At 36.8% G+C, this 23,106-nt stretch overlaps 1 protein-coding gene across 1 annotated transcript in view; it reads right to left on the bottom strand.

Moving 5' to 3' along the window:
* SYTL5 (synaptotagmin-like 5) overlaps window positions 1-23,106 on the bottom strand; it is a 207,769-nt gene that overhangs the window by 60,195 nt on the left and 124,468 nt on the right. Inside the window, exon 3 of the mRNA XM_012642090.1 lies at window positions 10,747-10,956. Coding sequence (XP_012497544.1) covers window positions 10,747-10,956 — 210 coding nt within the window. The remainder of the gene's footprint in view (window positions 1-10,746; window positions 10,957-23,106) is intronic.

The raw sequence follows: 23,106 nt of genomic DNA on the forward strand, positions 1-23,106 counted from the left end.
CAACATTTCTGTGGGGCATGTTATGAGAACGGTAAATAGGCCTGTGTGACTAGGGTAAAGGGTTTGTGGAGGATTTTAGTGGAAAATGAGGTTGAAGGGTAGAACTGGGGCCAAGTAATGGAAATCTTTGAATGCCATCCTAAGGAGCTGGAACATCTTTCTGAAGGCAATGGAAAACTCTGGCTATTTTTTAAAAGTTCATGTTGAATCATATAATCTCTAGAGAAATATATGGAAAGGAGAGGAACCAGAAGCAGGCAGGCCAATCAGGAAGTTATTTCAATAAACAGGATAGGAAATAATGAAGATTCAAATCAAGGTATCATGTAAGAGTGAAGGGTACAAAGAAAGACATAGATAGTTGGTCTGTTGAGGACGAGAATCCACAAGAATTGGTGGCAAGTCTGATATGGTGGGCGAGGAAAAACAACCGAGAGTCAAGTAGAGATTTGTAGCCCCAGAGTATTATATTCATGAGATTCAGCAACTGATTAGACTTGGAAATCAACAATTGGATCCAAAATCTAAAAATCATTCCAGAAAAATATGTCAACTTTGTTCCCCACAGTAATTTCTCAGAAATCCTGCTTCTGCATATATTAGACAAAGGCAAGTCATATGTGAATCATAGTTCCACTACTGGGAAAAAAGTGAAAATGTTAACCTTGGAAAAAGTATTCATTGAATGGTAGGACCATAGCATCTCTACCTCAGATTTACTCCCAAGTGGCTAGGTCACCTATTGAGAAGCTCAGACTACTGCATTAGCTCCATAACAATAACTATATAAAATATGCTTGATGAATGCATCAAATCTAACCTGCCAAAACCCAAAGCTTGAATGGGTTAATTTATTTATGGATACATCTCAAGTGATCTATAGAGTTATATATCACTACTTATGCTGGAAATCCCAGTGATAATTGTGGTATTCTAAATTCTAAAGCTGTCCCCTCAAGATTACTGTTCCTTGGCTATTCAATCAAACATTAATCTAGGTACTAACGAGATCAGACTTTGCAGATGGAATTAGGTTACTAATCAGCTGACCTCAAAATAGCGAGATTATCCTGGATTATCCATATGAGCCCAAAGTAATCACATGAGCCCTTAAAAACAGAGGAAGAAAAAGAAGTCAAAAGAGACACTGCAGGATGGGAAGTCAGACTGCAAATGTGAGAAATATTTGACATGCTGCAAAAAGTCTGAGATGTAGGGGTTCACAGGCAAGATTAGAGAAGCCTCCAGGAGCTAAGGATGGCTGTCAGCTAACAGCCATCAAGGAAATGGGGACCTCTTTCCTGTAGCCACAAGAAATTGGATTCTGCCCACAAGAATGAGCTTGGAAGTGGATTCTTCCCAGAGCCTTTTCATAAGAGCTCAACCAGCTGACACCTTGATTTCATCCTTGTGGAACCTGGAGCAGAGAAACAAGCCAAGCCAACCTAGACTTCTGAGCTACAGAACTATGAAATAATAAATTTGCATTGTTTTAAACTGCTAAATTGTGGTAATTTATTATGGTGGCAAATAGAAAACTACTATGATAATTAAACATATGCATGTGTTTGTTCTAATACTCAAATCAGGAAATGACTTGCACAGGTTATAAAAGGATAAATAAGGAAAATTCAGAAATGCAGTAGGGCAGAGGTAGGCACACTTTCGCCTGTGGACCAAATTTGCCCCACCCTCTATTTTGTATGGCCCAAGCTAGAAATGGTTTTTACATTTTAAATGGTTGAAAAAATCAAAATAAGATATTTTATGATATGTGAAAATTGTATGAAATTTAAAATGCAGGGCCTATAAATAAAAGTTTTATTGGAAGATAGACATGCTCAATTATTTATGTATTGTCTCTGGCTGCTTTTGTGCTACAACTGCAAAGTTCAGTAGTTGTAGCAGTAGACCATATGGCCCCCAAGGCCTAAAATATTTATTCTCTTGTGTTTTATTAAAAAAGAGAAGTTTGTAAACTTCTATAAGAGGGCAAAGAGTTTACACAAAAAGAAACAAGAACAAGAGGAATAGTATAGTTCACTGATTAAAAATCACCTGTTAGTGGCATGCCAAGGTGTTAACTCTCTTTTTTTTTTTTTTTGTACGTTCTTGGAATATAGGATGGGATAGATAGCATACTGACAGCAGTTTCAGGTGTTACAGGGGAAAGTGGACACATGCAGTCTACATTCCCTAGGAAATGTGCCTCCATATCACCTTTACCACATATACCTAAAGCTGCCAACACCTAACACAAATAACATCTTCCCAGAATTGTTAGTCCTTACCTCTTGCTATCCTTGTGAGAACAATAACTATAAATCTTGTATTTGCTCAACTCAGATGTGCACTTGAGTCATTTGTCATTTCAGAGCTTTGAAACCACAGAACAGTCTCTTGAGATTATGCTTTTGTCACCTTCTGAGGTTCTGGAAGCAGATGGAAGGCTCGGTAGAACAGGAAACTAATAGTGAGTGCATACCAGGCACCAAGTAATGTGCTAGGTACTCTCTAATCCTCACTATAAGCCATGAAGCAGCTATTATTATCCTTAGCATACAGAGAAGGAAACTGAAGATCACATGGGTTAAACAGCTTGCCCAAAGTTATGCAATTATTATGGCAGAGACAAAATTTACGTTGAAAGGCCAGATGCTTTATATTTGGCAAAATTGTCAGAAGAGACCTCACATACGTCAGACATAACAAGGCTTTGAGAAGGGGTGAAAGCCTATAGAAGCCAAGGAATAATACACAGCATTTTATATAATTGGCTGTAATTGTGTGTGTGTGTGTGTGTGTGTGTGTGTGTGTGTGTGTATGTGTTGGGGGCACAGTTATAAGAATAAAGGAGGGGTGAAAGAGGAAAGAAAATAAACATGACATCTACTTTAAAATTTATATCCCTTTCTGCCACATTAATCCAGAGTTTGAAAAACATGGGCTTGAAATAGACTTGTTTGTTTCTAAATCATACTGTGAAGAATGAGTTGACTGAAATTACAGTGGGGTACATTCATTTGTGAATAATGATTAGTGACTATTCAAAATTTGTAAGGCTCTGATTTTCATTAAACATTAAACTCTGGGGACTTCAAACCTTCACTTGGAAGCTTATATAAATGTGAAGTCAAGTGTAAGTTCACTTTAAATTTATAGGAAAAAGTAGGCTATCTTACCCTAAAAAGTGACTAAAAATTCATTTTACTCCTTTATCTTCTGTTAACTATTGGAGACACTGAGATAAGATATGCTTATTAGATATGCTGAGATAAGATATTAGTTCCCTTCTATTATTCATCAGGAAACTAATTAAAATTATTTATATAAATTTATTCCTTATACAGCCAATATTATTGTGTTCCTACTATGTGTCAGGCTCTGTGCTAGGGCTAAGAATACAGAGCTGAAGAAGACAAACGAGGACCCTGGTCATATAGAAATGATGGTCTAGATTTATTCCTTTTCACCTTCCCAAGCAGGAAAAGTGAAAAGAAAATTCCATAGACATATTATGATGAAACTACAGAACACTACAGACAAAGAGAACATCTTAAAAGGAGCTAGGGGGAAAAAAAAGAGAAATAGATTATCTACAAAGCAATGATGATTAGAATGACAGTTGACTTTTAACAGCAATAATGAAATACAGAAGCCAGTGAAATGATATCTTCAAAGTTCTGGGAGAAAATAACTACCAAACTAGAATTATATACCCAGAGAAACCACTGTTCAGGAATAAGGATGAAATAAAGAAATTTTAACAAAATAAAAACTGAGATAATTTATCACCAACAGATTCTCACTAAAGTAACTTTTAAAGACTATACTTCAGGAGGAGGTAAAATAGATCTGAGGTATAAAAAGGAATGGTGAACAATGAAATTGATAAAATGTAGCTAAATCTGAGCAAACATTGATGTATAAACACAAATTATAATATATAAATTGTTGGATTAAACAATAAGAGATGTCTAAAACACAGGAAAAAAATCATAGACCAGGCAGGAAAAAGATACTTGGAGTTCAAGAATACCAAGTTCCTTTTATTGATTGGAAGAAAGGTAAAGGTATTGATTTGCAAAATTAAATATGAATGTTGTAATTTCTAAAGTAACCATTGAAAATAATAAAAACTATGTAATACCTATACCAGTAGAAGGGATAAAATGGAATGATAAAAATATACTTCAATCCATAGATAATATAAATAAATGCAATATTGTAGTAATCATGAGTGTAAGTAGACTAAACTCTATAAGAAAAATATTGCCAGAGTAAATTTTAAAAATTACACATAGCATATATTTATATCATGTATATGTATATACAGTACATATATGGGGTATATAGCAATGTATAACAAATATTTAAATACATATAACATGTACTGCATTTTTCAATAGCACCTATGGTATATACAAAAGACTCAAATATATGGAGACAGAAAGGTTGAAAGTCAAATGGTGGAAAAATATGTACCATGCAACAAAAGAAATTTGATGTAGTTGTATCAATAAAAGACAAAATAGACTTTAAGGGAAAAATTTTTTTTAGAGATGAAGGAAGTCATAAAGAATACTTCAAAATTAATAAGAAAAAGACCAACACCTAATAAAAAATCATGCAATACACACAAATAGTCATATCACAGAAAAAGAACCACAAGGGGCCTAAAAAGTGAAAACATGTCCAATCTCATGAGTAATCAGAAAAATGCAAATTGAAAACATGGGGAGAGATCCTTTTGTATCTATTGGTTTGGAAAAAATTAAAAATTTTCATGATACCAAGTGCTGGTGAGATCATAACGTAAAGGAAACCCTTATATAATGCTAGTGGAGTTTAAATGAAAAAGAATTTAACATTATTTTGTAAAGCTGAACATGCTCATAATATTTGCCCTGCAATTTCATTTCCAGGTGCACATCCTAATGTCCTCTCAAACATTTTTGGCAGAGGTCACAGTAAGAAATACACTTTGCATCACACTTGAGAAAATAAATACACACATGTATATCTACAAGTACATGTACATGTACTTGTACAATTACATGTATATGCATACTAATATTTTCTATTCTATTTCAGTTTTTTAATGCTGGTCACAACCCACCAATGGGTCATGACTCACAGATTTAAAAATCCCACCCTAGGTTGTTTCACACTTGTACATGTTTGTCAGGCCATATGTACAAGAATGTCACAGCAGCATTTTTGTAACATTATAAACTAAAACAATCTAAATATCCATCAATGAGAAAATGCCTACATTAGAGGAATATGCTAACAACAGTGAAGATGAATATAATGCTATACAGACAAACATGGATAGATTTCACAATAAAGTTGAGCCAAAAGAGTCACAAAAGAATACATACAGTATGATTTTCATTTCTGTGACATTCAAAAATGTTAAACTAGAAAATATATTACTTAGGGACACAACCAAATGAGGTAAAATTATAAAGTAACACAAGGGAATGAAAAATGCAGAACAAGGATGTTCTCTCTCTTTTTCTTTTTTTTTTTCTTGAGACAGAGTCTCGCTCTGTCTCCCAGGCTGGAGTGCAGTGGTGCGATCATAGCTCACTGCAGCCTCTGACTCCTGGGCTCAAGTGATCCTCCTGTATCAGCCTCCCAAGTAGCTGGAACTACAGGCGTGCACCACCATGCCTGGCTAATTTTTTTTTTTGTAGAGATAGGGCCTCACTATTGCTCAGGCTGAAGAATGTTCTAATTCTTAAACTGGGTGACAAATATACGGATGCTCTTTTCATTATTGCTTAAACCATACATGTGTATTAGAGAGTGTCTTTGATATGTATGATATTTTCAGATTTTAAAAAATCTTACTAGTTGACGTAAGTATTAGGGTACCATACCTATAGTGAAAAAAACATTCTATAAAGGGTGGGGCTTCTTGTATATAATTGATAGATGATGCAAAATAGCATGTCAAGGAACTCAAAATAGCTTCTAACCATTCCAAAAATCTCTGGGTCAATGTGGGATTACTATGATGTGAATCTCTTCCTTGTAGGTAGATTATGGGAATTTGCTAAACTAGAGATGATTTTGAAATGACTATGTAGTCTACATCCATACAACCCTGAATGCACCTGATCTCATCTGAAAAGACTAAGTAGCAATTGTCAATACTGATCAGGCTAATGATCACCAGGAACCCACCTATGGTTGAACAAGTTGAGACTTTTGCTCATTGCAATGAAGGAAAACACACATCATGAGGAGTCTCACTTGGTAAGAGGGTATTTGAAAGGATTTACTATAGGGGTTGGATTTATGTTAGGTAATTTTGGCGAGGGTTCAAGGGAGCAGGGATTTTCTCTATATTAGATAATGTCAGGAAGCAGGGACAATTCTATTACTGGTATCTCAATAAATTTTATTAATATCTAGAAGGAGGGTGGACTAGCACTAGGCTAAATCTTTAACTGGTAAGGAAGCAGCAGGTTATTCACATTGGCAAAGAAATGGGGGTGTTTGGTACTTTGTGGCTTGAACAGTCACCTTGTTCTTGTCTGTGCTTAGACAAGATTATGAAGTGTTCTTGTTTTGTCTCACTTTATTATGGTGGTAGAAGGATTTTGTGGGATGCTGGTGCTCTGAGATTATTTATGTCCAACACAATAATACCATGGCCTACCTGTGAGTGCCAGGTCAGCTCCTAACAACATCAGGGCCTACATATAAGTGTCAGACCAGTTGCCAGATGTCAGGGGTTGTAGTTCTCTTTCTCATAACAAAGAACTATACGTTCCTTCCTATACTCTGTGTATATTCTATCCATTGGTACTATCTTTTTCAAATTTACCAATAGACATTCTTATATTTCATCTATTTCAGTTATATTTCATCTATTGCAGTAATCATTACCAATTCATCAAAACCAAAAATATCAGGTTCCTCCTACTTTAAAAAGACAAAGAGTCTCACAAGCAGCATATAGCATATAGCAGCATAAGATGTTGCAACACAGCATGAACGTAAGGTCAACCTAGCAATACCATATCAGAGGTATTTCATTTTTTGGTTCATTCTCATGTAGCTTTTATCTTTTAGGTATTTCTGAGTTCGGCTGGATGCTAGTTAGGAAAAATGATCATTATGACTGTCTTTGTGTTAGATAGCAACTGCCTTAGCTAACATAATCAATGTGGAATTTTGTAGGTCTTATTAATTTAGCAAAATGAATTAACCAGCTGTGTCAAGGTCACTTTCATTACAGAATCAGTTTGAAAACTAGAACTACAACAGCCAATTTGTTAGAATCAGAAGGGGTTGGAGAAAATGTCAGGGGCTGCTTAGCTTATTATAACGGGTAGCCTCCATCTATCAGTCCTTGCTGTAATCGTTTCAGTGCTACAGCAATAAAACCTCTTTACTTTTACCCAATCCAAAGTAAATGACAATAAAGGTTGTTCTTCCAACTGATTAGAGAAATGAGTCACCTTCTGACTCATCTCATCTCTTAGAGGTCAGGGTGGGAATTTCAATTTTACGGTCTATTAAACATGGAGACAGCCCAGTGGCGCTTCGGCATTCTCTCACAACAAACAAAGGGTGTTCACTGCCAATAAAATATCATTCATGCTTCCTTTTTGAAAACCACTCCATGAATAGCAAACAAGATACTTCTAATACTGAAAGATAGTTTGTCTCTGAGAGAACAGAGACTAGGCGCTAGAATATTGGAGAAATACTGTACTCTGACTTTCAGCTTTAAAAGTGAGAAAGGATTTTGATATGTCAAATTAAACATCCCTCATGTAAATTTCCAGCTATCACAGAAGGATATAACTATTAATATAGGTTGTTGCACCGAAGTATAAGAGTCACACATTGAAATCTGTTTCTTCCTTAGGGCATTTTAATGCATCAAGACATTCATTTGTGAATGAAATAATAATTTAATAAACATCTTCCTCCTTAGACTGTGAAACCATTGAGGGTAGTTGATGTTCTATTCAATGTGGCATCCTTAACCCCTGTATGCCAACAAGTTATCAGTGAATATGTAGGAGGGAGGGTTGATAAATGGATCAATTGGGTTGATTCATCCACCAATAAATATGTAGGAGGGATGGGTTGATGAATGGATCAATTGGATAGGTGGATGGTTGGGTTTATTCAATTGTTTCATCAATAAAAGAAGTATGACTGATTCAGAAGTTCTTTATTCATTGAAGCATTAACATGTCTCCATGAATACATAGAACTGGATTTGTTATTATTTATTCTTACTCCTCCTGACAACAAAACTTGTCTTATATCTTTCTGTGACAGCTAGAAATTTACTTTGTTTAGAGGGCAAATGTGTTTGGCATGGTTTATTTTTTTAACCCCATCCTCCTGACAGAAGAAAACTACATTTTTTCTACATTTGTTCCACTTGCTTAAGCCTGAAATGCTTTAAGTAGAAGCTGGCTACTCATTCATTCATTCATCTATTCATTTATTTATCTATCCATCTATCCATTTAACAAATATTGATTGAATACCTACTACAGGCATTCTTTTAGGCACTAGAACATCAGTGAATAGTATAGATAAAACCCCCTGCCTTTGTGGTTATGAAGTTTATAATCTAGTGGAGGAAGAAAAATAATAAATATGAAAAATATGTAAAATGCATACCATGTAAGTATTAAGGGAACAAACATAGGAAGGGTTGTATGAGTTTGGGTAGGCTAACTTCTATAACAATCTCCAAATTCCAATGACTTAATACATTAAATTAAAAGTTAATTTCTCATTAATACAACCTAAAGTTAATCTGATATGATTTAGGGAGAAGATTTGAGTGAACTAGACCTCCTGTTACCATCCATACTAACTAGCAAATGAGTTGATAGCAAAATGTATGAATACATAATCCCATTGGGGCTTGTATTAATATTAAAAAGTATGCTTCAGTAATTACAAGTGGAATTTAGAAATTAAAGATACAATTCCTCTCCCTATACATAAGCTTGAGGCAACTTGTGACGGATTGAAGGGCTTTTGAGTCACAGACTCTAGTTATTGTTGTGTGAGTGAACGAGAGTGTGGGATGTAAAGAAGAGGGTGAACAGAAATGGAATATAAATGGAAAATAATGAATAGTAAGGATAAAATAACATAGTATTGCATAAGAACTGAAGAAATAGTTATTGGGAAATTTCCCATCAGTTCTAAGACTCCACAGTTGGAAGATCAGTCATTTGTTAAAATTTCATTTCCTTCTTCATTGCCTTGAAATGAAAATCCTCACTTTGGCAAAGTCTGGTGGAAAAACAGCTGGGTGAAGAAACACACGTTCAAACAAACAAAACTTTGATATTCATCTCAACTCTACTGACACACATTCTAACTCTTAGTGTTCTTGTTTCCACTATCCATAAAATATAAAACCAATTGCCTCTCTTACTTAATAGGTATGTTATAAGACCCTGAAGGACTATTCCCTAGGAGTAAATGTGGTCCAGAAAACAGATCAGCCCTCAAAGGAACTGAGGCCCCAGTTTTGAAATTAGTTCAATCCCTGACTTGATTAAGGTAATCTTAAATATGCAGTCTCCATATCCTAGTTTCCTTCCAGAAGAATAGTGTATATTCTCAATAGATACATATTATACAGAGTCTCAATAAACATTATCATTTTTCATATATTGATGCATTGACCATCAATCAAAAAACTACCAGGTTTATGGGAAAAAAGACATGACCAAAATCAAATCAAGAAAAACAACAAACAATAGAAATAGTCCCATCGGGGACACAGATAATAGAGCTATAATTCATAGACTTTAAAATAAGCACAAATAATTATTTCAAGAAATTATAAGAAAAGAATGAGAAAGTCAGCAGATAATTAGAAAGCAGAGCAGAAGTGAAATGAAAATTCTAAAACTGATTGATTATAAGACACTTCCCAGAGTAGAAGAGACAATGGGACATTGGGAGGGAGAAAACATACCAAATGACTGAGAGGAGAAGTCTCAAAAGGATGAGAGTTTGGAAAGCTCCAGGAGCAGTAGAGACTGAATCACGCTTAGACTCTGGTTTAATTTAACTGAGAAAACAATGACCCCTGATTTGCACTCAAGTTGGTGGAGTGAAATTCCTGCCCACCCACAGGCTAAATAGAGAGGTGAATGGAAAGGTTCTCTCCCTTTGCCCTTTCTCAAGGACAAGTAAGATTGGAGGAGATTCAGGAGCTGCTTCAGCTTTGCTCCTCAGCTAATGTGCAGAGCAGGTTGGACATTTGATACCCATCTTGCTAGTCACCCCGAACGTCTACGAATGTATCAAGGGAATTGTCTGTGCCTTCTGAGAAGCCATGTGGAGCCAGGAGAGGCTTTAAGAGAAGAAAGATCGTGGGTGCTTTTCGAATGCAGAAAGAGACCTGGTTCTCTGAGGCTTCCAATTTTACTATGCTTCATAGTTTTTTAAAAATACTGTTATCTCTCCATCTCTGTCTCTGTGTCTGCCTCTGTCTCTGTCTCTCTTGCTCTGTGTGTGCACGCTCTTCTCTCTCTCTCTGTCTTTCCCTCTCTACCCCCTACATATACATGTCCCGGAGCTTTGCCAAGGCATTGCTGAGCTTGTGGTCGGGTTGTACTTTTAATTCTATGTTCTATCCCTAAATTTAAAATATTCTTTTTCTTTCTTGCTTTCACCACTCCAATCTCTTCAGTCATCAAATCTCCACTTTCCACAAAAAGACAAGAAACTCACGCGACTTTGGCACAGACAGTGCACTTCCAGCTGCCATCGAGGCCCGTGACCCGACACTCACTGCACACCCTCAGTGAGCAGGCCTGGCATGGGTCTCCCCGGTCAAAGATTAGGCCCAGGTTTCTCTGACAGTGAACACAGACTCTGCTGGCCTCCTGTTGAGTCTTCCCACTTCTACGTTTTGCTTCTAAGAGTTCGTTTTTCAACTTCCTGGAAGGAGAGCAAAAAAAGATTACTTAAAAAAACAAAACCAGAGGAGCAGAGCTATCTTTATTTAAGAGATGCTTTCATTTAAAAGAATATTTGAATCAAGGAATCACAGCCAAATACTGTCAGGAAATACAATTCTCCCTCCAGAATCAACAATCCTTTGATATCAACAGCTGAAAAATAAAATGTGTTTACTGTTGAATTTTGGCATCCTCCACTAGCACTGCTATTTTACTATTAGTATGTACTCACATTCTCCAGGATATCTTTAATACCATTAACACTGGAGCATGGCCCCAGTCTAGAGGTATGCACAGTATCATGTTTTTTACCTGCCTAGGTACACCGCATGAGGCAAGAGTGTGAAATCAGAATGAGCAACACTGGTACTTTCCTTAAGTGATCCCGTGAAGATTGTGCCTGCAAAGATATTGCCCACCACCACCATTTTGGATCTAAATGCTTCCACTCAGTATTTGAAAATTTCCAACAATTTCCATTAACCTATGACCTATGCCTATGTTTAAATCCAGGTTCCATCATGAATTAACTGTCCAACCTTAGGCAATTATATATACCCACTCAACATCAGTCTCTTCATTTCTTTCTTTCTTTTTTTTTTTTTTTCAGACAGAGTCTCACTCTGTCACCCTGGCTACAGTGCCGTGGCATCAGCCTAGCTCACAGTAACCTTAAATTGCTGGGCTTAAGCAATCCTTCTGCCTCAGCCTCCTGAGTAGCTGGGACTACAGGCATGCGCCACCATGCCCAGCTAATTTTTTCTATATATTTTTAGTTGTCCAGCTAATTTCTTTCTATTTTTAGTAGAGACAGGGTCTCACTCTTGCTCAGCCTGGTCTCGAACTCCTGACCTCGAGAGATCCTCCCACCTAATCCTTCCAGAGTGCTAGGATTACAGGTGTGAGCTTCCTTGCCTGGCCAGTCTCTTCATTTCTAAAATGAAAGTAATAATATTCTCCCACGGTTGTCTTTAATATTAAATGTGGTAATATATGTAAAGTTCCCAATATGGTGCCTGGCACATAGATACTAAACAAATGTTAGTTCCATGTTCCTTCTTTTACTACATGATGTGTAATTTACATATCTACCCTTTAGAAATTTGCTATTCCAAGCATGGTACTTGTTCCAGCAGCATAAACATCACCCGGGAACTTGTTAGGAATTCAGACTCTCAGGTACCTCCTCAGACTACAGTTTAAAAAATTTTCCACATGATTAGAGTTTGAGAAGCACAGCTTTGGATCATTTGTTCTCGAGTTTGGCTATACTTTGAAATCACTTGGAAAGATTTGAAAAATACTGATTCCCAGGTTTCACCCCCACAGATTCTGTTGTAATTAGTTTGGGGTGTGGCCTAGGCAATGGCATTTTTAAAAGCTTCCCTATTTATTCTAATGTAGTGTACTGCTGAATTTGGAAGACACTGCCCTAGAAGATAGATTCATTCCCACTTAAATGTTTCACAGACATGTTGTTTCTTTATGCTATTGATTTTCAATCCCTTCAACACAAAATTTTTATGTTCCAGAAGAAAATTCTAGATTAATTCCACACATTTCTTACCATCTCCTTTTACATTTATGGTACAAAACTTTGTCATACCCAACTAGACTAGCATCTCCCCAAAGGTAGGAACGATGACTTTAGTATCTTGTATATACTGCTCAGCATTCAATTCCATGCTAGGTTATAAAGTAGCTGAATATTTAAAACTATTTATTACTTCTTTTGATTCTTCAAACTAACTTGTGAGGTATTAGTCTCACGTTAAAGATAGTAAGCAGTATAGACAGAACCAGAAACTGGGTCTTTTAATTCCCAGCCTAATGAGAGATTCATAAATGGAGAATTTTCAAAGTGAAGAGTAAAGTTTCTAAAATCTTTGATTCATTGTTTCATTCATTAATCCAACAATATTTATAGAGTGCTTACTCTGTACTAGGCATTCTGGTATTCAGAGATAAAAATGAGTGAAAACAGGACATTTACTAAGGATTATCATTACCCTTGATGATAGTCAAGGAGAAAAATGACACACAGTGACTCATGTGTTGCAACGGACAGTCATACAGAACACTCTTAAGTCCCCACTCTCTTGTCCATCTAAGCAGAAATGACAAGAACCAACAGCATGTTTTCCTAATCCCTAATGCAGAGCTTACAAAATACTCTTATGTTCTCAAAGAGAGCACCTGGCTCATGAAATCGAGTGTAAGAAAATCCCACACAATTATTTTTGAAAACTTGTAAAAGCTACAAGCTTTAAAATAACAGAATGAGTTCTCATTTAACGAAAACTATTGTATTATTTGTAGGATCACAACAGATTTTTGGACACCTCAGGGCAAAGAGTAATAAAACACTGCCTACTCAAGTCTACAAAAATTTATGCAACAGTGATAAAAAAAACAAAGTAATTAAAATGAGTAAAACAAAGCCAGCAACTCTAGATAGCAGCCCTATCTGAATAGATTGGTGGGCCAAAGAGTAATAAACTGAGAAAATGAGGGGATTCTGGGATATTGCAGAGGCAAATTCCCCCCCCTCCCCAGAAAGAAAGAGTCCATGATCAGGTGCCTGAAGTTTAAACACTTAGCAGCTCTTTAAACTAGAGTGTCTGAGACCAGTTGGAGAAATTATGGCTGTAAATTAGTCAAACATTGTATTGCATCTTTCCTAGTGCTCTACTTGACAGGACTTCATTTAGCAATCAGCATTCCACCAGTTCACAGTTTCAGAGTCCTAAAGGGCCCAGTATAGATCAGGTCACAGGGAAGCAAGAATTTAAAGCTCCAAACACACCAGTTGAGCAATTCTTAAGGCAACTGGTGCTAATGGTCCCAAATATTCTGGCAACTATCTCTGAGATATGTGGGGAAAAGCTAGGAAGAATTCCTTAGGCTTGTAAAAAATATTCAACAGCTTACTGATTTTTCAAACATGTCTTACAAATTGACCTAATTTAATCACATCTAGGAGAATCCGCGTTAAGTGGACACAGCCATTTTGAGACACTCAAGAGGCAGAGGAAGGGCAATGGGGGGGTAATTGCAAACAGGAAAAAGAAATGCACAATTGGAGAAATAGTGCCAAGGGGAAAGGGAAGTATGGGGAGCTAGAGGAGAGAAACAGGTTGGGAGATGTCTCTGCCCTCTGTATTACCAGCTAGCACTTACAAAGCAAGGAGGACCTCATTTGGTTCCTGCACTGCTGGCCCAGCCTCAGGAAAGTATCTGAGGAAAGTGAGGTTCTAGGATGCAAGCACAATATCTGCTGATCTTTCTCATAAACAGGGAAGCCATCACATAAGCTAGAAATGCTTCTCATTTCAAGTAACTAGAGTGTCTGAGACCAGTTGGAGAAATTATGGCTGATTATAGTTGGATAAGTACTATCCAACTATATCACCCACCTCCTTGTTGTCATCATCTACCACCTTCTTAGTCACTTGCCCTCATCCTTTGAATATTTCCACACTTCTTCTTCCTATTCAGTAAAGTAAATGCTATTCAGTAGACTGAATAATGACCACTGAAAGATATCTGGTCCTAATCCTTGGGGCTTGTAAATGTTACCGTATTTGGAAAAGGGGTCTTTGTGGATGTAATTAAGTTGAGGGTCTTGAGATGGGGAGATTATCCTAGATTATCTGGGTGGGCTCTAAATGCAATCACAGGTGTTTTTTATAAGGGCGAGGTAGAGGAAGATGCGATACAAACAGAAGAGGAGAAGACACATAGAGCAGCCATCCCTGACCTTTTTGGCACCAGAGACCAGTTTGATGGAAGACAATTTTAACACAAACCAGGGCAGGGGATGGGAGGGAGAGGCAGAGCTCAGGCGGTGATGTGAGCAATGGGGAGCAGAGTGGCTATAAATACAGATGAAGCATCACTCCCTTGCCCACCACTCATCTCCTGCTGTGTGCCCACCATTCCTAACTTTCATGGAAGATAATTTTTCCATGGACAGGGGATGGGGCGGGGGTGGAGAGACAGATTGTGCAGCCCAGTTCCTAACAGGCCACGGACCAGTATCAGGCCACAGCCATAGAGGAGAAGGCAATGTGACCATGGAAGCAGAAATTAGAGCGATGTGCCCACAGTCAAAGAATGCCAGGAATCACCGGAAGTTAGAAGAATCAAGGAGGAGATTCTCACTTAGAGCCTGTGGAGGGAGGGAAGCCCTGCCAACACCTTGACTTCAGCCCTCTAGTACTTAGTTTGGACTTCTGGTCTCTAGAACTGTGAGAATAAATTTGCCTTGCATTAAGTCACCAAGTTTATGGTAATTTGTTACAGCAGCCACAGAAAATGAATATATCCTCTCTTTGGCATCATTTTTTAAAGGGCACAACATTCTTGGGCATAACACACCCAAATGCCAGGGCTCTCAGTTCTTTGACTTGCTCATCTTCTTTGAACTCTTCACTTCTTCCTGTCCATGTGAATCATCCACTCTCATAGATAAACCATAGAACTTGTCATCTCTAGAAACTGTTATCTCCAAAATCATGAATTTAAATATCTTATTAGTACTTTATAACAACAGGATCATTTTCTCCAAGCTCATTTACTCGAGACCACCACTAAAACCATTCTTCAATTCCAATGAGCCAATTGCTTCCTCATTATCCATCAGTCCTCCTCTCAGCCTCACTTCCTCTTGGAGCCAGGGCAGAAGGAGCCCTGCTTGGGACTATGAATATCCTACCTGACAAGCTCCCTGGAGGCAGAAGAGCACCTCTTGGAACATCAATGTGAATTAAACAGGTCAAGAAGACATCAACAGCCATATATCATCAGCTTTAGATGGAGAAATGGGAATGACAACAGAAAGGGGACTTCTTTATCCCATCACCAAATATTGTATGCAGTGTTGCAGAGCTTTCTCTCCCCTTCCCTTCATCATAAGCAGGCCTAAGTCCTTTGTAGAAGAGAAGAGAGAAAAAGAGATAAAGGGAGAGTGATAGAAAGCTCATCATCTCCTTCCATCTTTGTGGGTCACTGCAGTGGCTTGAAGTGCTGTGTGAGTTTCCAAAAAGATTGAACTGGATAATAATGAATAATAAAAAAATAATGTCTAAAATAGATGGACTGTTAACTTCAAATAAGACTGCTTTAAACTGGGGACCACCATACAACTCACTTAGAATTCTGAAAAGGTATTGATTTGGTCTCCCTGCTTTCTTTTAACTGATCTTCCAATCTATCCTCCATAGAATAATCACTGTCGTTAGCCAATACTTTTTAAAACATATTTCTCACATCATGTTGTTCTTCTGCTTAAAATCCACCAATAGTTTCCCTTTATGCTTTGAATGAAATCTACACCTCTTTTCCATAGCCTATAAAGATCTGCCTAATCCAGGCCCTGCTGCCCCCTCCTCCCTCTGATCATCTCCCATCTACTCACTGCATCCTGGCAACCTGGTCCTACTTAAAGTTTCATAAATATGCCAAGTTTTTTCCCACTTGAGGGCCTTTGAACATGCTATTTCCTCAGCTGGGAATGCCTTCCCTCCACACACCACCACCCAACATGGTGGTCATTTGCATGTTTACTAATATTTTCTGTTCTCCTCACTTCTGGGAACAAGTTGGCATTAGATGTGGTCATGTGACTTGCAAGTGTTTGCATTACTAGGAAAGAAATAGCTGTCATTAATAAATACAATGTCCTTTCCAAGCAAAAATATTTTAATAGATAGAGAGCCAGCAAGAGGATCCTGGTGTGTGGGAAGAATCCAGATTTAAAGATTTAAGATCAAGTGCACAGTTCACCATACACCCTCTTCTTTCCATAGAGAATGGCAATGTCCCAAATAGTGTCTGCTCTGCAAGTCTGGCTTCTGGTCTGAAGATGCCATGAAGTAGAGTCCCCAGACATCCTGTTATTGGACATGTAGCACGAGTGAGAAGCCTTCGTTGTTTTAAGCCATTAAGAGTTTGGGGCCATTACTGCTGTATCACTTAGCCTATCCTGATTCATAAACACGCAACCTAACTCTTAATCTGACTAGCTGCCACTCATCTTTTTAATTTTAGCTTTACTGCTGCTTCCCTAGAGGGGCTTTCTCTGACCACCAAATCTACAGCGACTTCCCATTCTTTAGTTTTCCTTGATGCTATATGGATGCATTCATGTTAACATATAATTTTTTGACCTATATGTAGTTGAAATCTTAAAGACTGAAGAGATGAACTGTCCTGATAGTTGTTGAATGATAGGATCTTTTCATTTCTGTATTTTGGTGATATATTGAATTGGTTTTTTCTGTCCCATCATCAAAAATGCTCAATATATTAAAAAAACTTCTTGCTTTATTATCACATAGACACATTCCTTTCAAGTCAGGAATTGCTTTCATTAAAATTCCTGTCACATTTATGTGGCATTATTTTTCTTTTGTTATCTTGTCTAGACAAAATTGCACTGAAAAGTATTTTGCACCAAACAAGGTAGGAATTTTAGAATGGAAGCAATTAGTCTCCTTGAAGAGGAAGCCATGAATAAACAAGTTATAAAACCTCCTTGATTCTTTGATGCTTTTAAACAATCTTAGCTAGCGGATCACATCAAGGCCCAAGGGAGATAATGAGCAAGCAAGGATGACGTAGTGGCCCAGATCATAGGGCTCTGAAGTCAGACTGCCTGGGTTCCAATCCTAGCTATGCCACTTGTTTCCTCTGAGACTTTAAGGCAATTACTTAACTTCTCTGTGTCTCAAGACTGAAGGAGATTTAACCTCTCTATGTCTCAAAATAACCCCTCTGTAAAACAACTTCATAGGGTTGTTGTGAGATTTAAGACAATGTTTGTAAGTGTTTAGCACAACTGGACACGTAGTAATTGTGGGATAGACAATTCTGGTATGTCTCCCAATATCTGTTCTCCTTTGTCTAACTAAGCTTATGGCCACTCAGAATAAATACTAGATTTCTCAGTGTCCGCTGTAGTTAGGTTTTGTCATGAGATTAAATGTTGGTCAAGTGAATGTGATTAAAAACGATATAAGCAACCTCTAGATCATACCTTTAATGGGATATCCCTTGACCTCTTCATCCTTCCCAGAGGATGGGTGAGAACAAAGGGGTGAGTTATCCTGGATCAAGACCTAAACTCTCAAGATGGTGGAGCAAAAAAAACAAGAAGTTCAGAGCACCCATAACAATACTACAAAGCTGCCAATCAACCCAGACTTTTACATTAAAGAGGAATATATTTCCATCTTAATTCGTTATTATAATGTGTCTCCGTCACCTGCAGCCAAACCTATTTCCCATGAAATACAATAAGAACTCAATAAATATTAGCTCTTATAATGTTTTCCACTTGCAGGAATGTTGCTATCAGGTTTCGCTTCAGCCTCTGCAGTACTGCCTGCAAGCTGAATACTTCTCTAGAGATAAGAGTTTCATATTCCATTAAGAGAGTAAAGCCACAGTGACTGACGAAATATATTGTCAAACCAGAAACAATGAGATAAAATTCACAGAAATAATGTATGCAGGCAGAATAATGTTACAGCAGCCTGATGCCAATGGCTGCACATCTCCTAGCACTCCCATCTTTCATTCACATCTAGAGGCAATGCCATAAACACTAGCGCTGTCTCATATTTGCCTAAGGAAAATCCAAGGCTGACCAGACCTTCTTTCTGTGCTCTAGATATAAAAATATTACCATTTCATTTTACTGTAGCTTCTGCATGCAGAACCTATTATTAAAACCTAAACATCACAACCCTTAGCCACACAATGACAGGCATTTTGCTTTACTTGTCATGTCATTAAACTTTGACAATGACTGATGAAAAAAAAACATTATGATTCCCATTTTATAGATAAGACAGTGGAATCTCAGAGAGGCAACTCGTGGGTCACAGAGCTATTTAGAAGTGCAATCAGGATTCAGACCCAGAATTTTATATTCCAAAATCTGGATTTTTCCCACACACTAGGATCTTCTTGCTGACTCTTCATCTATTCAAATATTTTTGCTCAGAAAGGACATTGTGTTTATTAACATCTGCTGTTTCTTTCCTAGTTGTGCAAAGCCATACTAAGCATACTCAAATTTAAGCCTCCGTAAACGTGAAAAGTTTCTTCTGCCTGCCCTGCTTCTCCCACCATATGAAATCTGTTCAAGTTGGATCTGATCACAAAGTCTCTCATGACAAACATTTCCCAACAGAGCTGTTCTTCAACAAGAACAACTCTGATCCTAATAAAGTTTAAAAAGCTTTTGATCAGTTTTCATATCAGAGGCTATTAAAAAGAGTCAAGACACTCTGAGAATTGGGAAAAAGTTTTGCCTGGATAGAAAGCTGCTTCAGAGAAAGTAACAAAGAGCAGGGGTGAAAGAACGCTTGTCTAGATAAAGATTTTTGTGAATTGTGCCAATTTCATGTTTAGAAATGATCTTAAGAAAAGAGGGCATTGTGAAATCTTCGTGTCTGCAGATGATATCAAGTACTTTCTGATAGTAAAAAGCTTGGCTCACAGGAGATCTCACAAAACCATGTGAACAAGCAAGCAATTGACCGAAAAAAAAAATCCCCTCAAAAGAAAAACAAAACAAAACAAAGGACAGGAGTAATAATACTGAAAAGTAATAGACTTAAGGGGAATAATTAAAACCACAGGAATATAAGAGCCTAATCAACTCCTTATAACACAAGAGAGCAATCAATGAATTATTATGGACTTTCCAGAACGATTAAACATGCTCATATATACTGCAAAGGGACAATGACATTCTGAACGCTTTTCAGAAAGAATCATGAAGACAGCAAACATTGTCTGCCCCTATGAAATCATGCTGAAGGTCCCTCTGCCAAACTTTGCCTGACATCCCACCCTTACTTGGCTTCTTCCCCTTCCCTGTCTTGCTTTCCTATTAATATTTTATGGTTTCTTTTAATAAATCACTTGCACACCAGTCCTGGGCTCAGGGTCTACTTGGGAAACTCAACCTAAGATAGGGATCTCATAAATCATATGAGAAAGACAATTCATCACAACTCTAAAGGAGTTAGGAATCACTGCTATTTGGTACTGTGCTGTTTATTAACTATAATCTTAAAGTCATAGCAGAACGTGATCTCACATAAAATTAGCAAACCAAGTCTTCCACATGGAAATACCTTAAAATAAATATTGTCTCAATTTTCTGGCCAATCAGGAAACAAGGATGTGTTTTGCTAATCTGAAATCCAAAGAGTACCTTTCTTGAGTATCAAAAACAGCAGAAAGTCCTGTTATCAATATGATAAATTACTCAGAAAAAGTAGAGGTGGAGATGGAATCAGTAGAGCAAGAAGTGAGAAAGCTGCATTTCTTTTAAGAATCAACAAGGATAATAATGGGCTTTTAAAGATTATTGCTATTACAATACCATGATAGAATTGACTTGATGGAGGAAAATTATGCATTCATACAAAAATGATACTTTAAAGAGAACATGTTGCCCTTGAAAAATCTTTAAAACTACTTCTGCTGCTAAATACAGGCACATACTTGAGGGTTTTAGTTTTAATTTTAATAGATATATAGCTATAAGTTTATTTCTAAAATGTATCTAAATTGAATTTGTGCAAACTGAATTATTTTAAATGTAGCAAGGAAGGAGTTATATGTCCTGCAAAGGCAATTATCAGTACTTCATTTTTCCCATTTTACCTTTTTAGGTGATACTTATGGGGACAAATATTTTCATAGATGAGGGTTATTACAAAACACACTTCTAGCAGTTTTCCTAGTTGTCAGTATCAGTATGTCATAGAAGAAATATCCAGCCACAATTTCTTTGAAATTGATTGAGGATGAATATAAGCTTTCTTATGTGCTGTTTTTTTCTCTTACATGCTTCATTGAAAATCATCATTGATAATTAATTACAAACTTTCAGATTCTATGAAAGGAAGATGAGATATGTGCTGAGCAATAAACAAATCTGATCCATAAGATGCTTGATCTCAATTGAACCCATTTTCTTTGTAGAGATCTTTTGCCTCCTTTGTTAAGTATATTCTTGGGCATTTTATTTTCTTTGTAGATATTGTGATTTGTGTACACTGATTTTGTAACCTGAGACTTTCCGAATGTATGTATCAATCCCAGGAGTCTCTTGGTGGACTCTTTGGGGTTTTTGAGATATAAGATCATATCATCACCCAAAAGTGAGAGTTTGACCTCCTCTTTCCTGATTTAGATAACCTTTATTTCTTTCTCTTGCCCAATTGCTCTTGGTAGGATTTCCAGCATATGTTGAATAAAAGTGTTGACAGTGGGCACCCTTGTTTTGTTCCAGTTCTTAGGGGGAATGTGTTCAACTTTTTCCCATTCAGTATGATGTAGGCTGTGGGACTGTCATAGACGACTTTCATAATTTTAAGATATGTTCTATTCCTAGTTTGTTGAGGGTTTTTATCATGAAAGCGTGCTGAATTTTGTCAAATGCTTTTTCTTTATCTGTTGAGATGATCATACGATCTTTGTTTTTGCTTCTGTTTATGTGATAAATCACATTTATTGATTTATGTAGGTTGAACCATCATTGCATCCCTGGAATGAAGCCTACTTGGTCATGGCAGATTATTTTTTTTTTTTTTTTGGATGTGCTGTTGAATTCAGTTTACTAGTATTTTATTGAGGATTTTTAAATCTATATTCATAATAGATATTGGTCTATAGTTTTCTTTTTTTGTTGTGTCCTTTCCTGGCTTCGGTATCAAGGTGATAATAGCATCATAGAATGAGTTGAGGAGGATTCCCTCCTTTTCGATGTTATTGAATAATTTCTGCAATATGGTTATCAACTCTTTTATGTAGGCTTGATAGAATTTTGCTGTGAATCTGTCTGGTCTAGGGCTTTTTGTTGTTGTTGTTGTTGTTGTTGGAAGATTTTTTATTACCGCTTCAATCTCGCTACTCGTTATTGGTCTGTTCAGGAGTTCTATTTCTTCCTTACTGAATCTTGGGAGGTGTGTGTCTCCAGGAATTTTTTCATTTACTCTACATTTTATAGATTATGTGTGTAGAGATTTTCATAGTATTTACAGATAATATTTTGTATTTATGTGGTATCAGTTGAAATATCTCCTTTTTCATTTCTGATTGAGCTTATTTGGGTCCCTACTCTTCTTTTCCTGGTTAATTTAGCCAGAGGTATATCAATTTTGTTTATCTTTTCAAAGAACCAACTTTTCGTTTCATTGATCCTTTGTATTGTTTTTTTGTTTTCCATTTCGTTTAGCTCTGGTCTGACCTTACAAAGCACTGAAAAAGAAATTGCAGATGACACAAACAAATGGAAAAATATATCAGACTCATGGATTGGTAGAATCAACATTGTTAAAATGTCCATATTATCCAAAGTGATTTACAGATTCAATGCAATCCCCATAAAAATTCAACATCACATTTCACAGATCGAGAAAAAATAATTCTATGCTTTATTTGGAACCAGAAAATAGCCTGAATAGCCAAAGCAATCTTAAGCAAAAATAACAAATTTGGAGATATCACATTGACTTCAAACTATACTACAAGGCTACAGTCACCAAAACAGGATGGTATGGCAGAAAAATAGAGATATAGAACAACGGAATGAACAGAGAACCTAGATATAAACCATCCACAGAAAGCCAACTGATCTTTGACAAAGCAGACAAAAATATACACTGGGGAAAAGAGCCCTACTCAATAAATAGTGCTGGGAAAATTAGATAGCCACACACAGAAGAATGAAACAGGATCCATATCTCTCACCACTCACAAAAGTTAATTCAAGATGGATAAAAGACTGAAATGTGAGGCATGAAATCATAAGAATTCTAGAAGAAAATGTAGGAAAAACTCTTTTAGACATCAGGCTAGGCAAAGAATTTATAACTAAGACCCCAATAGCAATTACAGCAACAACAAAAGTAAATAAATGGGATTTAATTAAATTAAAAAGCTTCTGCACAGCTAAGGAAATAATCAACAGAGCAAATAGACAACCTACAGAATGGGAGAAAATATTCTCAAGCTATACATCCAACAAAGGTCTAATAACCAGAATCTACAAAGAACTCAAGCAACACCGCAAAGAAAAAAGAAATAACCCCATTAAAAAGTG

Source organism: Propithecus coquereli, unplaced genomic scaffold, assembly GCF_000956105.1.
Source record: "Propithecus coquereli isolate 6110/MARCELLA unplaced genomic scaffold, Pcoq_1.0 Scaffold173, whole genome shotgun sequence".
Classification (NCBI taxonomy): Eukaryota; Metazoa; Chordata; class Mammalia; order Primates; family Indriidae; genus Propithecus; species Propithecus coquereli.